This window comes from Gracilinanus agilis, chromosome 3, assembly GCF_016433145.1.
Source record: "Gracilinanus agilis isolate LMUSP501 chromosome 3, AgileGrace, whole genome shotgun sequence".
Lineage (NCBI taxonomy): Eukaryota > Metazoa > Chordata > Mammalia > Didelphimorphia > Didelphidae > Gracilinanus > Gracilinanus agilis.
Window position 1 is genome coordinate 102232541 of NC_058132.1, and position 14115 is coordinate 102246655.

Here is a 14115-nt window from a genome sequence, read left to right on the forward strand (position 1 = left end):
ATATATATATGTATATAGGCCTATATATATATATAGGCCTATATACATATATATATATAGGCCTATATATAGGCCTATATATGTGTGCCTACTGGCCTATACTGACATGTATGTATATATATATATGTGTGTATATATATGTATGTGTATATATATGTATGTGTATATATATGTATGTGTATATATATATATATATATATATATATTCTGATTTGTAATCAGAACCTCTTATTTTACAAGTGACCAAAATGAGGCTAGCAGTATATGTGAAGTAATTTTGCCCAAGATCACACACTGGTGAGTTAAGGCGCAGGGCTGAGATTCAAGTTCAGTTCCTCTGGACTTACTTCAGAAATGCACCAGCTTATTCAAGCAGGAGATCCCTGAGTAATGTCTTTCAGATGGATGAGAGAAAAAATAGCAAAGAAAAATAAAACGGAGGGAAAAAGAAGAGGCCAATGGAGAGAATTAAAACAACAACAACAAAAACCAGAAGACAGAGAATCCTTTTTCTGGATGTCCCTACAGAGAACAGAATAATTCTTCAAGAATGACCTCTTGGCCACTCTAGCAATTTTTTGAGGAACAACAACAAAAAAATAAATGAGTGACCCGTTTCAGATTCTAGAGTCCAGGAAGGAAAATGTGGGCGCATTAAGTTACTCTGTTAATTCCCTGGATCCAGTGAGCCGTCCAACTTGACAGCAAAGAACTTTGCAATTACTGTGGTGAGGCATGTGAAGGTATTTGCCTTTCTGTGAGTTCCTGGCCCCCTGCTCTCCGCTGGAGCAACCTTGGATTATCCTGAGATACTCGGCTGGATGAGTCTATAAATCTCTACTATTAGTGAGCTGGGAGCTAGGGTACCAGTTTGAACAGGAGTCCCTGGGAGCCCCGGCCCCTGGTCTTGCTCAGTCTTAATAAGCACGAAAAGGGCTGGGACACAGGCAAACAGCCTTCTAGGTTCTCAGCAGATGGTTTGAGCAGGGGACAAAGATCACCAAGTTACTGACAGGAAGCTACCTCGAAGCAATTAATCATCTCTTCTGAAGGTCGGCTTGGCAATGCAGTGGACTGTGGGGCAGGGAGATGGGGAGAAGGTTAAGTTTTAAAGGGGGGGCTTCCAACTAGAGAGAAGGCAGCTCGAGGGGCTCTCTGCTGCAGTGCCAAGGGTTAGCAGATGGGCCAGGGACAACGGGCATGTGCATGTCAGAACACCCTATTTATCAGCATCCCCAGAGTCGTTTTTCATGCTGAAAATGAAACTTTTCAAAAGATTCACTGGTAAAAAGCTGGCCTAGAGTCTTCAGGGGTACAGCACTGGAGATTCCCTCTAAAACCCTGGGCAGCTTTAAGGACAATGCTTTAGAACCAAGGGGGTCCAGTAGAACCAGTAAAACACTGTTCATAGTAACAGCAATATCGCTTTCAATATTAGATGGATACTTTTATGATATTAAAAACATATTTCTTTGCCTATGCAAAGACACACTCCCCTGGGAGTGGGGAGACCTTTGACAACCTATGATCTCTGCCAATTGCTGACTGAGTGACCCTGGGCAAGTTCTATCCTATGAGCTATAAAATCTATAAAATGAGCATTCTGGGGGTGGTGAAAGTGAAAAGAACACTTGATTTAGGATTAAAGAAGCTCAGTCAGAATCTTAGCCTTTCCACTCAATTGTGTGATTCTCAGAAGCTCCTTGAATTCTGAGCCTCAGTTTGCTTATCTGTAAAAATGGGATGGTTAGACTAGGTACTCTAAAGTCCCTTGAGAAGCATCCAACCAGAATGAACCCTGGATTTCAAGTAAAGAAGATTTTTTTTAAACCCTTGTACTTCGGTGTATTGTCTCATAGGTGGAAGATTGGTAAGGGTGGGCAATGGGGGTCAAGTGACTTGCCCAGGGTCACACAGCTGGGAAGTGGCTGAGGCCGGGTTTGAACCTAGGACCTCCTGTCTCTAGGCCTGACTCTCACTCCACTGAGCTACCCAGCTGCCCCTCAAGTAAAGAAGATTTTGAAGCAAATACTGCCTCTATATGTTATGTGACTTTGGTTAAGTGATCAAACCTCTTTGGGGTCATCTTTAAGATTTGATGATCTCTAAGGCGCCTTCTAACTCAATTTAATAAGCATTTGTTATGCAACTGAGGATGTTTCCAGGCATTCCACTAGGGCCTGGGAATAGAAAGATAAAAACAAAACAAGCCTTGTCTTCAAAGAGCTGAGAACCTATGATCCCATGATCCTTCCAGCCTTGAATTCTATGGAACTATGGCTTGGCCAAAGCCTCAAAGGAAAGGGAAGGGCATGGCTTTGTGGTGTGATCCAGTGGGATGGACCTATTTGGAGGTGAGTCTCATTTTCTTTCTCTCGGAAGCTGTGCCAAATGGCCGCTTTTCTGCTCTTGAAAGTGGAACTTTTGGCAGCAGTGTGGCCCTTTTCGATAAATCATGCGGTAAGGATCATGGGCCTGCAAACACTACCCTCTCCCCAATGTGCTTCATGCTCCATTGGTCACATAAGTTATTAGGCCCTATTCAGTACCCCAAGAGCCACATCTCATTTTTCACTGCCAAGGGCCTAAATTTGTTCTTGTCTCCTTCTCTCCTCCCCCCTCATACCCCTCAAAGTCCTGCTGGCACCATCCAGGCCTTATAAAACACAGGGTAGTAAAGTTCAGAACAGAGAGAAGCTAAAACTGCATAAGCTTGTTAGCTGATGTTTTATAAACATCCTTGAACTCACTCAAGGGGGATGAAGTGGGGGCGGAGAAAGAGGGAGCTGCACATGAAAACCCATTATAAACAAGAAAACGCAACCAAGCTGCACCAAAGAAATGGAGAAATAATAGGAAGAATCAATACCAGATGGCCCTACTCAGAAAAGAAATCAAGAAGGAAAAACACTTCTTTTCAAAGAAATAATGTAAATCAAAGATTTTTATTAGATTTCTCCCCCACCCCCATAAATAACCCGTAGATTTTCCACACTGCATTGTTTTAGTTTATTTGTGGCGATATGAATTTTGTCCTGCCTGTGAAAGGCAAGTATAGGGTAGGGGGGAAAATGGCGCCCGGGCCACAATGGAAATCTTGTTCTCTTTGTGGCTCTTTCTCAGTGTTTCCACCTGAAGAGAACATGGTGATAAGGGGAAGCAGATGAAAGCCATGAAGCCAGAGGCTCCCTCCACATGTGTCTTGGGGGGGAGAAAAAAGTTCATGATTAAAAGGGGCCCAAGAGCTTCCATCAGATGCTCACCTGGGATTCCAACTGAAGTTAATGCACCCAAAGAGACATAAATACAATAATTCTTGGAATTTGTACTTTAGCTCAGCTCCAGGGAATTGGGAATGCTTTTTCAGACAATGATTCATCCTTCCCAAACTTTAAGAAGGAGCTTAATGAGAATATTACTCTTTTGCAGTGAGAGAAACAAAAACCATGTGAACCAGTTTATAGGATCCAATAGGAGTAACCAGAGGGACTGGGATAGGAAACTCCTGGCTGAGGAAACTCCTGTTCCCAATGCAGGTTGGCATCTTCTCTGGAGTTTTCAGTCCTAGAAGAGCAGATTATAACCTTGAAAGTCAGTTCTGAATAGTCCCTCTGGTGAATCAGGGAGCCCCATCCGTGGAGATTATCAGCTGAACATGGGACCTCAGATCTCATCCAAGACCTTCATTTGTGCATAAAGGAATGAGAGGCCCAGAAATGCTGACTGACCCATGGCAGTTGACAGTAAAGCTAGGTTTGTTTTTTTTTTTTAAACCTTTACTTTCCATCTTGGAATCAATACTATATATTGGTTCTAAGGCTAGGGGATGGGGGTTAAGGGGCCTGTCCAGGGTCACATCACCAGGTCATATCTGGTACCAGTTTTTGAACCCAGGTGTTCTTTTAAAAAAATCTTCACTTTTAGACCCTTATCTTCCATCTTAGAATCAATACTATGCATTGGTTCCAAGGCAGAAGAGAATCAAGGGGTAGGCAATGGGGGTTAAGTGATTTGGCCAGGGTCACCCAGATAGGAAGAATCTGAGGTCACATTTGAACCCAGGATCTCCTGTCTCTAGGCCTGGCTTTCGATCCACTGAGCCACCCAGCTGCCCCTGAACTCAGGTGTTCTTCATTTCAAATGCCATTCCTTGATCAACAGACCATGCTATGGGCTTAAGCAGGTATTTAAGAAAAAATAAATGTTTCCTTTACAGGGGTGATGGAAAAATGATTCATTTGCTGAGTGAGAGATTTGAGGATCTGTCCTTTTTGGTCTCCATCAGTTCTAAGATTCTCCCTTCTCATAGTCAGACATCAGGGTAGAGGCAAAAACTCTAAACCTAGAATGTGGAGAACCTAATAGCCTTTTCAGTAGGAACCATCACCTGCCAGTTCCCATAAGCTCAGTTTCTAGTCTGCTCTTCTTTGTTTCAGATCTGACAATGCAATTAATGGAAGGACATCATTTAGATTGAGGAAGAGTTCAACAAAGGTGACAGATCCCCTATGGATCATCCATCAGCTGGAGTTTACTGGGAAAAAAAAAAGAAACCTGAATTTGGAAGCTTTAGGTCTGAACCACAGTTTCACCTCTTGCTAGTTATGTAATCATAAACAAGACCCTTTTGTTTCTCTGAGCTTCCATGTTTTCATCTGTAAAATGGGCATAATTACTACCTAATGCAGGGGTCTACCATCAAGGCCATCCTATTATCATCGCCATGCCTGTCCCCCCAGGCTCAGCAAAGTGGCCAATGCAGGAGAACAGGCTCCAAGAGGATGGAGGAGTTACAGGTTCTATTACCTTCTTCGCAGCTCTCTCCCTTGTAGCCTGGATTGCAAATGCAGGTCCCCATGATGCAGGTGCCTCGGTTGCTGCAGGCCACATCAATGCACTGGTTAGTGGGCACATCGCACTCGGCGCCTTTCCAGCCACTGTGGCACAGACACCTCCCTTTCATGTACTGTCCATTTCCGCTGCAAAGCACAGGGCAGGAGGCTGTGGAGGAACACATGAGGAATGTACCATCAATTCTGGAATGGCTTTTCCAGAAGAATTTCCCACAGTGCCATGGGCTCTTGGGGGGAGCATCTCATCTAAGCCCACAGGCCCCTCCAAGTTCTACTCCCACCAGCGGAATTCCTGTCTCTGGCCAATGGGCTTACACTTCCTCCCAAGCTAGTGCCCCATCTCCTCCCAGATTAAGGAATCATGACGTCACTCTGAAATTGACTTCTAGGCCACTTCCTCCCAAGCTAGTGCCCCATCTCCTCCCAGACTAAGGAATCATGATGTCACTCTGAAATTGACTTCTAGGCCACTTCCTCCCAAGCCCCAACCCTCTGCTCTTGGGTCAGAGCATTTTCTCACATGACAACCCTTCAGACGCTAGAGAATAGCTAGCTGCCTAGCCAGAACGGAGCCGTTTGTGCCCTTCTCCTCCTTTCCTTTCTCATTCGTAAATATTGTCCTTTTCTCTGCCCCCTGTCATCCCAGGCTCAGCCTGGCTTTGTTCAGGTCAACAGACCCCTCTCCCTGCTATGTTCCACTTTCTCTTCTTTGCCCTGGGCTCATCCCCGTCTCCCCAGAGGCCACTTTCCAGGAAGGAAGAGTGAACATCCTGGAGAGAGCCATGGAGCAGGGAGAACTGGGCTTCATTCACAACTACAGTCAAGTCACCTCACCTCTCTGAACCTCAGTTTCTTCTTTTGTCCATTGGGTATAACGATGCTTATAGTCCCTATCTTGTATGGCTGCTGTGAGAGAGCCAGCTTGTAAACTGTCCCTTCACCCCATTTGCCTGGCCCTTCCTGCTCTTCTGCCTTGGAACCTGTACTTAGTATAGATTCTAAAACAGAAGGGAAGGGCTTTTAAAAAAAGGAGCCATTCCTTAGATATTTATTTATGAATTTCATCCAGTGTGGGAGGTCTAACTGGAAAAATGGCAGCGTGCCTCCCCTAAAGGAGTTAATGATCTAGGAAAGGGGGTGGCTGGGAAGAAGACAATATTCTCAGCGTGTAGACAATGGATTAGGGTACTAGACACGGTAGAGTGTCAGTCACCCACAATCCTTAGTAAGCGCCTCCTCTGTGCCAGACACTGAGGACACACGTAAAAAGGAATCAGCCTGTCCTAATAGGATGCATATTCTCAGGAGGAAGATGGGGAGCGTGTGCCTCTGCATGTATGTGTTGACACGTGGGTACCCCCATCTGCAAACCACACACATGCACATCCTGACAAAGACCATGTAGAGGCATCCATGTGTGTTTCTACACCCACAGATGGATCTACATACATGTGTGAAATGCATAGATACATATATATAATATAGTGTATATTGTATGTATTATAAAACATGTTATAGAACCTATATTGTGTATGTATAGTATGTAAGGAATATGGTGTGTATATTATATGTATGTTATACTACATATATTATATAATGAATATGATGTGTATATTCTATAACATGCCCTTTATGTTGAAATCACAGAGTGGGAAGGATAAATGGGAAGGACAGAATAAGCTTTCACTAAAGTGCCTCTGCTGTCCCCAGCACTGTGCAAAGTACTTTACAATTTTTATCCCATTTGATCTTTCCAACAATCCTGGGAAGGAGGGATGATTATATTCCTATTTTAGAGATGAGGAAATGGAGAACAACAGGAGTTAAATGACCTGCCTAGGATCACATAGCTAGTAAGTGCCTAAGGCTGAATTTGAACTCAGACCTGAATTTTGCTAGATTATTCCTAATAGGATTCAAGATCCAACCCCAATTCCAACCTCCTAGGGAAACCTCTGGTCTCCCATGACAGTGTTTCCTCCTTGTGTTGGACTCTCAAGTCAGGAGACCTTACCAGGGGTATGGCCATGGGTAAGTCTTCCTTAAGTCACTTAAGTACTTAAGGATGATATGATAATTCTGCCCTCAAAAAAGGGAAGGCAGCTATAGAGAATAGCAAGAGGAATGCCCTCTTTTTTTTTTTAAACCCTTATCTTCTGTTTTAGAATGAATACTGCATGTTGGATCCAAGGCAGAAGAGCCTTAAGAGCTAGACTATAGGGATTAAGTGACTTGCCCAGAGTAAACAGGAAGTCTGTGAAGCTAAATCTGAACCCAGGGCTGTCTGCCTCTAGGCCTAGCTCTCAAACCACTAAGCCACTTAGTTGCCCCTATGATTATTATCATTATTATACAATATCAATTACATCAATTATATTGCATTATTATATTTTCTATTATATTAATTATATCACACTATATTATACTATATTATACTAATTATATTGTATTATATATTTTCTATTATATTAATTATATCATACTATATTATACTAATATTATATTAATTACATTGTATTGGTTTGTTATATTTTATATTATCTTATTATACCATACTTTACTATATTATATTATGTTATGTCATATTATATTCTGTTCTCTTCTGTTCTATTCTATCCTCTTCTCTCATAAATGCATGGTACAATTAGAGAACCTGGTTAAAATCACACCTTTGTAAAATCAGGGATGGATGGGATGGGTTCTAAGGTTTCTCCCAAGGCTAAATCAAGGATATCATAATCTTCTCTCAGCCTCATTTGCTTTATCTGTAAAATGGGGGTAATAATACTTACAACTACTTATTTCTTAGAGTTAGAGTGAGGAAAATGCTCTGTAAACTCTAAAGTACTATATTAATAGGAGACACTCAGACTGTCACTAGCATTTTTCCGTCGCACCGAACCTCGGGCATCTCTCTCTCTGTCGACTCCTTCACCTCTGCCCATTTCCGCTCTCCCTTCCCTTCGTTCTTGCACAAAAACATCATATATCATTTCCCTTTCTAAGAGGAGCCGTACCCAACTCAGCTCTTTGGAGCATTATCTTTCCATTCTATCTCTTACTCTAAAGGGTTTTGTGATCATCCAGATAGAGGACACTATATAAAAATAAATGATATTGCATTGTGCTCAAAGTGCCCACTATTCTTGCCTTGATACAATAAGGCCATTTTATACATGACTCTTAACTTTAAGTACATATGGGATGAGACAGTAATTCTTGTTAGAAGGAATGACTCTTCTCTACTCCCGACACATCCTTCCTCCTCGCCCCCAGCCCTCCCCAACCTTTCTTTTTTTAAAGCACTCACAGCTGGTAATCTCCCCACATCCCCGTGCCTGGCTGGGCATCAGAAACTCTGTTTCAGACTATAGGAATAGAAACCGCAGGAAAAAATCAAGAGTTTTAGAGCAAGAAGGGACATTAGGGCCTGCCTTGTCCAAGGAACATTGCTTTATGGATGATGAAACCTAGGAGAGTGACTGGCTCTGTGGCACTCAGTGAGAATTAATGCTGAAGTCCACTAGAACCCAAACCAATGTTGATCCCACTTCAACTCTTCTGGCCTCCGTTTCCTTCTCTGTAAAACAAAGGGGTTGGGCTGGACGGTCTCTTTCAACTCTACATTCGTGTTTTAAAATTCTACACCCTAGGGGCAGTTCAGTGGCATAGCTGAGTCATAGAGAGTCAGTAGAGAGTCATGGAGAGCATAGAGAGTCAGTCCTGGAGTTGGGAGGACTTGGGTCCTAATCTCAAACACTTCCTGTGTGACCCTGGGAGAGTCACTTAAAATCCCCATTGCCTAGCCTTTGCTGCTCTTCTGTCTTAGAATTCATACTCACTGATACTTAGAATTCATACTCACTGATACTTTTAGAATTCATACTCACTGATACTTTTAGAATTCATACTCATTGATACTTAGAATTCATACTCATTGATACTNACTGATACTTTTAGAATTCATACTCATTGATACTTAGAATTCATACTCATTGATACTTTTAGAATTTCATACTCATTGATACTTTTAGAATTCATACTCATTGATACTTAGAATTCATACTCATCAATACTATAACAGAAGGTAAGGGTTGAAAAAAATTTATAGGGTAGCTAGGGAGCTTAGTGGAATCATTTAACCCCCATTGCCTAGCTAAGTGATGGTGAACCTTTTAGAGACTGAGTGCCCAAACTGCAACCTTCATGCAGTATGTGAGCTGTACCACCACCGCCACCACCACCCCCACCACAGGAGAGGGAGGAAGCGCTCCCATTGGCTGCTGGGCAGAGGAGCAGGAAATATGAGAAATGTCCTCAGGCACATGGAGAAGGGGAGGGGAGCTGCCCTCTGGCATGCTCTGGCACATGTGCCATAGGTTCATTAACAGAGGCCTAGTCCTTATTCTTCTGACCAGGAACCAATACTTAACATTAACTCTAAGAAAAAAAAGTATGAGCTTAAAAAAAATTCTACATTCTTGATTCTAAGAATTTTTGCTCCAATGTCCCTTCAAGATCTAACATCCCATGTTCTAAGGTCCCTTCCAGTTCTTACATTCTGTTTTGTTTCAATGTTCTACCTTCTCAGATTCTTTAATATTTCTATGATTTACTCCTTTATACTCTACTTTGAGTCAGGAGATCTGGGTTGGATTCCAAGCTTTGACATTTCACCATTGTATTGTTATGTTGGCTTCAGAGGTCCCAGAGAGGGCACCTTCCAAATGCCCACATTTTGCTAGATAAGTTTTGTATCTTTCTTGTTCTAGAATGTTCCTCCATCAGGCTGGCACTCTTCCCCCACTGGTGGGTTGATTTGCGGGGGAAGAGAGGTGGCACAGTGGATATTGCCTGGGCCTGGAGAGCAGAAGACTCCCCTTCCTGAGTTCAAATCTGGCCTCAGGCTCTGACTAGCTGTGGCACCCTGGGCAAATCATTCAATCTTATTTGCCTCCGTTTTCTCATCTGTAAAATGAACCAGCAAACCAGTCTAGTATCTTTGCCAAGAAAATCCCCATATAGGCCATGAAGAGTCCAAAGTGATTAAGCAACTTAAGATTCACAAATATATCATTTTATCCTCACAATGACCCTGGGAGGTAAGAGATATATTAGCTCTTATTAGATAATGATTATCCCCATTTTACAGATGAAGAAACTGAGGAAGACATTGATGAACTGACTTGCCTAGTCACACAGCTAGTATGTATCTGATGCTGGATTGGAACTCAGATCTTCCTCAATTCAAGTTCAGTCATCTATCCACTGTGCTACCTTATAGACTATGGAATGGGAGATATTAATAAAGGAAACTATTACTATAGATGCAGCTTGAGGCAATATGGTTTAATAGAAAGCTTATTGCTTCTGGGACTCGACTTGCCTTGCCTCGAGGGGCTGTGTGACATTGGACAAATAACTTGTCTGCCTTTGGCCTCATTTTCCTCCTCACGCTTGTACAGCCCACCTCAGAGGACTGCTGTGAGGAAAGTGCTTTGTACCCTATAAATACAGGAGCGAGCATTTCTTATCATGTATTTATTCTCTGGACCATCTTAGAGAACATTCACTTCTGCAAGATACACATTGGGGAGGACCAGGGGTGGAGAGAGGAGGGGGTTATGCAAAAAAACCAAACAGCCCTCTGTCCCAGCCCCATCTGTCATTTTTTCAATTGAGTGTGCTCAAGTTGTCATCTATCCAGTGAATAATGGGGCCTGCTGGTTCTGAAAAGAGGGAGCAGACAGGCCCACAGGCCCTCCTTGTACCAAGACAGAGAATAATCACTGTGAGCTGCTCAGACCACACGAGGAGAGAGTGGAACTCGTACGCTTCCTGACAAGAGCCCATCACTCAGCCCAGGATCACATAAACTGTCTGCCTGGTGAGAGAATGGGGCAGCTTTTCAAGGGGTGTCCCTTAGTTAACAGGAAATCTAAGGCTGCTTCATTCACCCATTTATGGATGGCAACAACCCTGAGAAAGGACTTAAAACCCTCTGGATGATGGCCCTCAGAGAGGACTTAAAGACTCTCTGGATGATGGCCCTCAGAGAGGACTTAAAGACCTTCCAGATGATGACTCTCAGAAAGGACTTAATGACCCTCTGGATGATGGCCCTCAGAGAGGACTTAAAGACCCTCTGGATGATGACTCTCAGAAAGGACTTAACAACCTCTGGATGACCACTCAGAAAGAGGTCTAAAAAAAAGCACAACAATAATTGAACAGGCACCTCCCATCATGACACCTCTGTTGTTGGCAAGTCCCTACCTTGCAACTCGCCCAATGTGTATCCAGCTTTGTCCTCTGACACTGCCAATGCTTAAGACCCTTAACAACTCAAGCCTAGACTATTACAATAGTCTGCTGGTTGGCCTCCCTGCCTCAAATCTCTTTCTACTCTGGTCCATCTTCTACACAACTATCAAACTGATCTTTCTTAAACAAATTTTATTTTTGTTTTAAACCATCATCATCAAGTAGTAAAGGCTAGGAACAGAGGTCAAAATGACTTGTCTAAGAAGTGTCATAAGGCCAAATTTGAACCCAGGATCTCCCATCTCTTGGTCTGCTGGCCCCAAATTGGTCCTTCTAAAGGGAGTCTGACCATGGTACCCCTTTCTTTTCCATTCTATAAACTCTGTTTACTTCCCTATTATTCCCTCTTACTTCTAGGCTCCCTATTACTTCCAGGTTTGAATAGAAAATCTTCAGTTTGGATTTTAAAACCCTTTATAACCTGGCTCCTTCCTACCTTTCTGGGTTTCTTATAGCTTAATTCCTTTCTGCATACTCTATGATTCTCTGATTTTTGCTAACCTTACTTGATTTTCCCCTCTTAAGGAAGAGAAGAATTTTGTTCATTGCTGATGCCAGACAATTGTCCTCAAAAGCAATGGCCTAGGGGGCTTGGATCACAATCTTTTAAGTAGCATTAATGCAGGATATTAGAACTGGAAGGCACTTTATCACTCATTACATTAGAGCTGGAAAGGGCTTTAGATCATAGAACATCATTCCTTTTCTGGCAGAGAAGTGATGGATTCAGAGTATAGATTATAAATGAATGAATGTATGCATATGTGTGCATATATATATATATATATATGTAGATGTAGATATTTTTGACCCAATGGGGGAGTATGTTTTGGTGGATAATGTACATATATTAGAAAAGCATTTTTTTCCAATGGGGGGAGGGTTGGAAGGGGAGAAAATAGATATTTTGTTAATTGAAAAAAAATTAAAGTTGTCCAAAATGTTAAATGAAGGATGTTAGAATTGAGAACTGAAGAATTTTTCAGAACCCTTCACTTTATAGAAGAAGAAAACTTAGTTTTCATTCCCAGTCAGAAACTCTTTCTCTACCACCAGGCCTGTCAACTAAAACAGTGGGAAATACAGAAGTTTGGCCCAAGAAGGCTACAGGAAGGGGAATGGGAAGAGAACAACCATTTATTAAGTACCTACTACATGTAAGTCGTATGTGGTGAGTGTTTTACAAATATTATTTCATTTGATTCAAATGTAGTAGGCATTTGGATCAATTTTGAAACAATGCCCAGAAAACTAACGGATTTCAATTCCACTGAGGAATCTCAAAGGAGCATCAAGTCGTTTTGTCCCCAACATCAAGGAGAAAGGTGAGAACCTCTAGTATCTGTTTTCAAAACTAGAGCTGGTCACTGCTTGGGGGAATATGGGAATAAATAACCAAAATACAGCCCGAATCCTTACCTCTGCCACAGTCTGGACCCAGGAAACCGAGGAAACAATGACAAGTCCCAGAAACACAATCCCCATTCCCATAACAGTTGCTTGGACAATTATCCACAGATTCTGGAGAAAAGATAAAAGAAAGAATCAAATCACACACAAAATCAAAGGAAAACTCACAGTGAATCACAAGATGTTAACACTTCAAAAGCAGCCTCTTATAGTTCATGCCCTTTATTATCCAAAGAACTCTTAGAGTCCAGAGAAAGAATGTGATTTCCTTGAATTTACACAGAAAGTCACTGGCAGAGCCTCCAAGTCTTTTTGTTCTTCTAGTAGACTGCTTCTACCACGGATCAAGCTTTAGGATGCTTAGCATACAAGCATTTCTTTTATTTACAAAACATCAAGAAACTATCTGAGCCTTGCTAAAGTAATTTCCCAATAGTTCTAATATTGATTATTATAATAATAATTATTATTCCTACTACTATTAAAATTACAGATGTGCCTTGATTTAGGAAATAAACGTATTCCTTGAAAAGTATATATAAAATCTATTTTTTCTCATTCCAATTCCATTCTAAAAGCACTAGTCATCTCACTTAAGGCAAAGAAGCTTTTTTATAAAGGAAAGAATAATTCTACCACTGATCATTCTGTATATCTGATTATCATATATTGAATATGCTGTTAATTTTATATACTGTTTTTTATAGTTGTTCCCTGAATCAAAGGATCTTAAGAAGGACCTAAAAGGCTGCTTAATCCAACCTTCCACCGCATGACAGAATGCCCTCTCAAGCTTCCATAACAAGTGGTTACACAGCCTTTGTTCAGTTATCTCTAGAGAAGGAAACCTTGAAACGTACTAGAGCATTGTGGGTTGGTTCTGATAAATTGGAAATTCTTTTATATATGGAATGAAAATCTGGCCCCACTGCTTCTGCTTTCATTTTTTGGGGGAACATATAGAAATATGGCCCCCATTTATGCAGATTCTTATTTTTGTTAGAAGCTTAACAATGTAGTTATGGCAAAAGCAATTCAGTTTTAAAGGGCGTGAAGTCACTTTGTATAGTTACTCCTGTGCTGCCTCAAAGGAATGCAGAAAATCTACAGCACCTGCCCTGACCTCTGGAAGCTTACAGCCAAGATGGGGTTCTTGTTTGATTTTTTTTTCAGTTGTGTCTGCCTCTGTGACCCCTTTTAGAGTTTTCTTGGCAAAGATACTAGAATGGCTTGCCATTTCCTTCTTCTGCTCATTTGACAAATGAGGAAATTGAGGCAAACTGGTGAAGTGACTTGCCCGGGGTCATCTGTTAGTAAGTATCTGAGGCTAGATTTGAACTCAGTAAGAGGAGTCTCCCCAACTCTGGGCCTGGCAGTCTATCCACTGCATCACCTAACTACTCAAGATGGAGAGATGGCATATATAATTAGGCAGCAGTTAATTAAAAAAAATCACAGGATGGTGTCAATAACAATATGTTAATAAGTCATAATGATAATATTATCATTATTATTATTGTTGTTGTTA

The 14115-nt window shown here is 41.7% G+C and overlaps 1 protein-coding gene across 1 annotated transcript in view; it reads right to left on the reverse strand.

Annotated features, from left to right (window-relative positions):
• Nucleotides 1–13233, reverse strand: part of TENM4 (teneurin transmembrane protein 4) — a 215150-nt gene extending 201917 nt beyond the window's left edge. The window contains exons 1-3 of the mRNA XM_044668931.1: nt 13224–13233; nt 12597–12698; nt 4807–5001 (exon numbers count right to left, since the gene is read on the reverse strand). Coding sequence (XP_044524866.1) covers nt 4807–5001; nt 12597–12698; nt 13224–13233 — 307 coding nt within the window. The remainder of the gene's footprint in view (nt 1–4806; nt 5002–12596; nt 12699–13223) is intronic.
• Between the last annotated feature and the right edge of the window lie 882 nt (nt 13234–14115).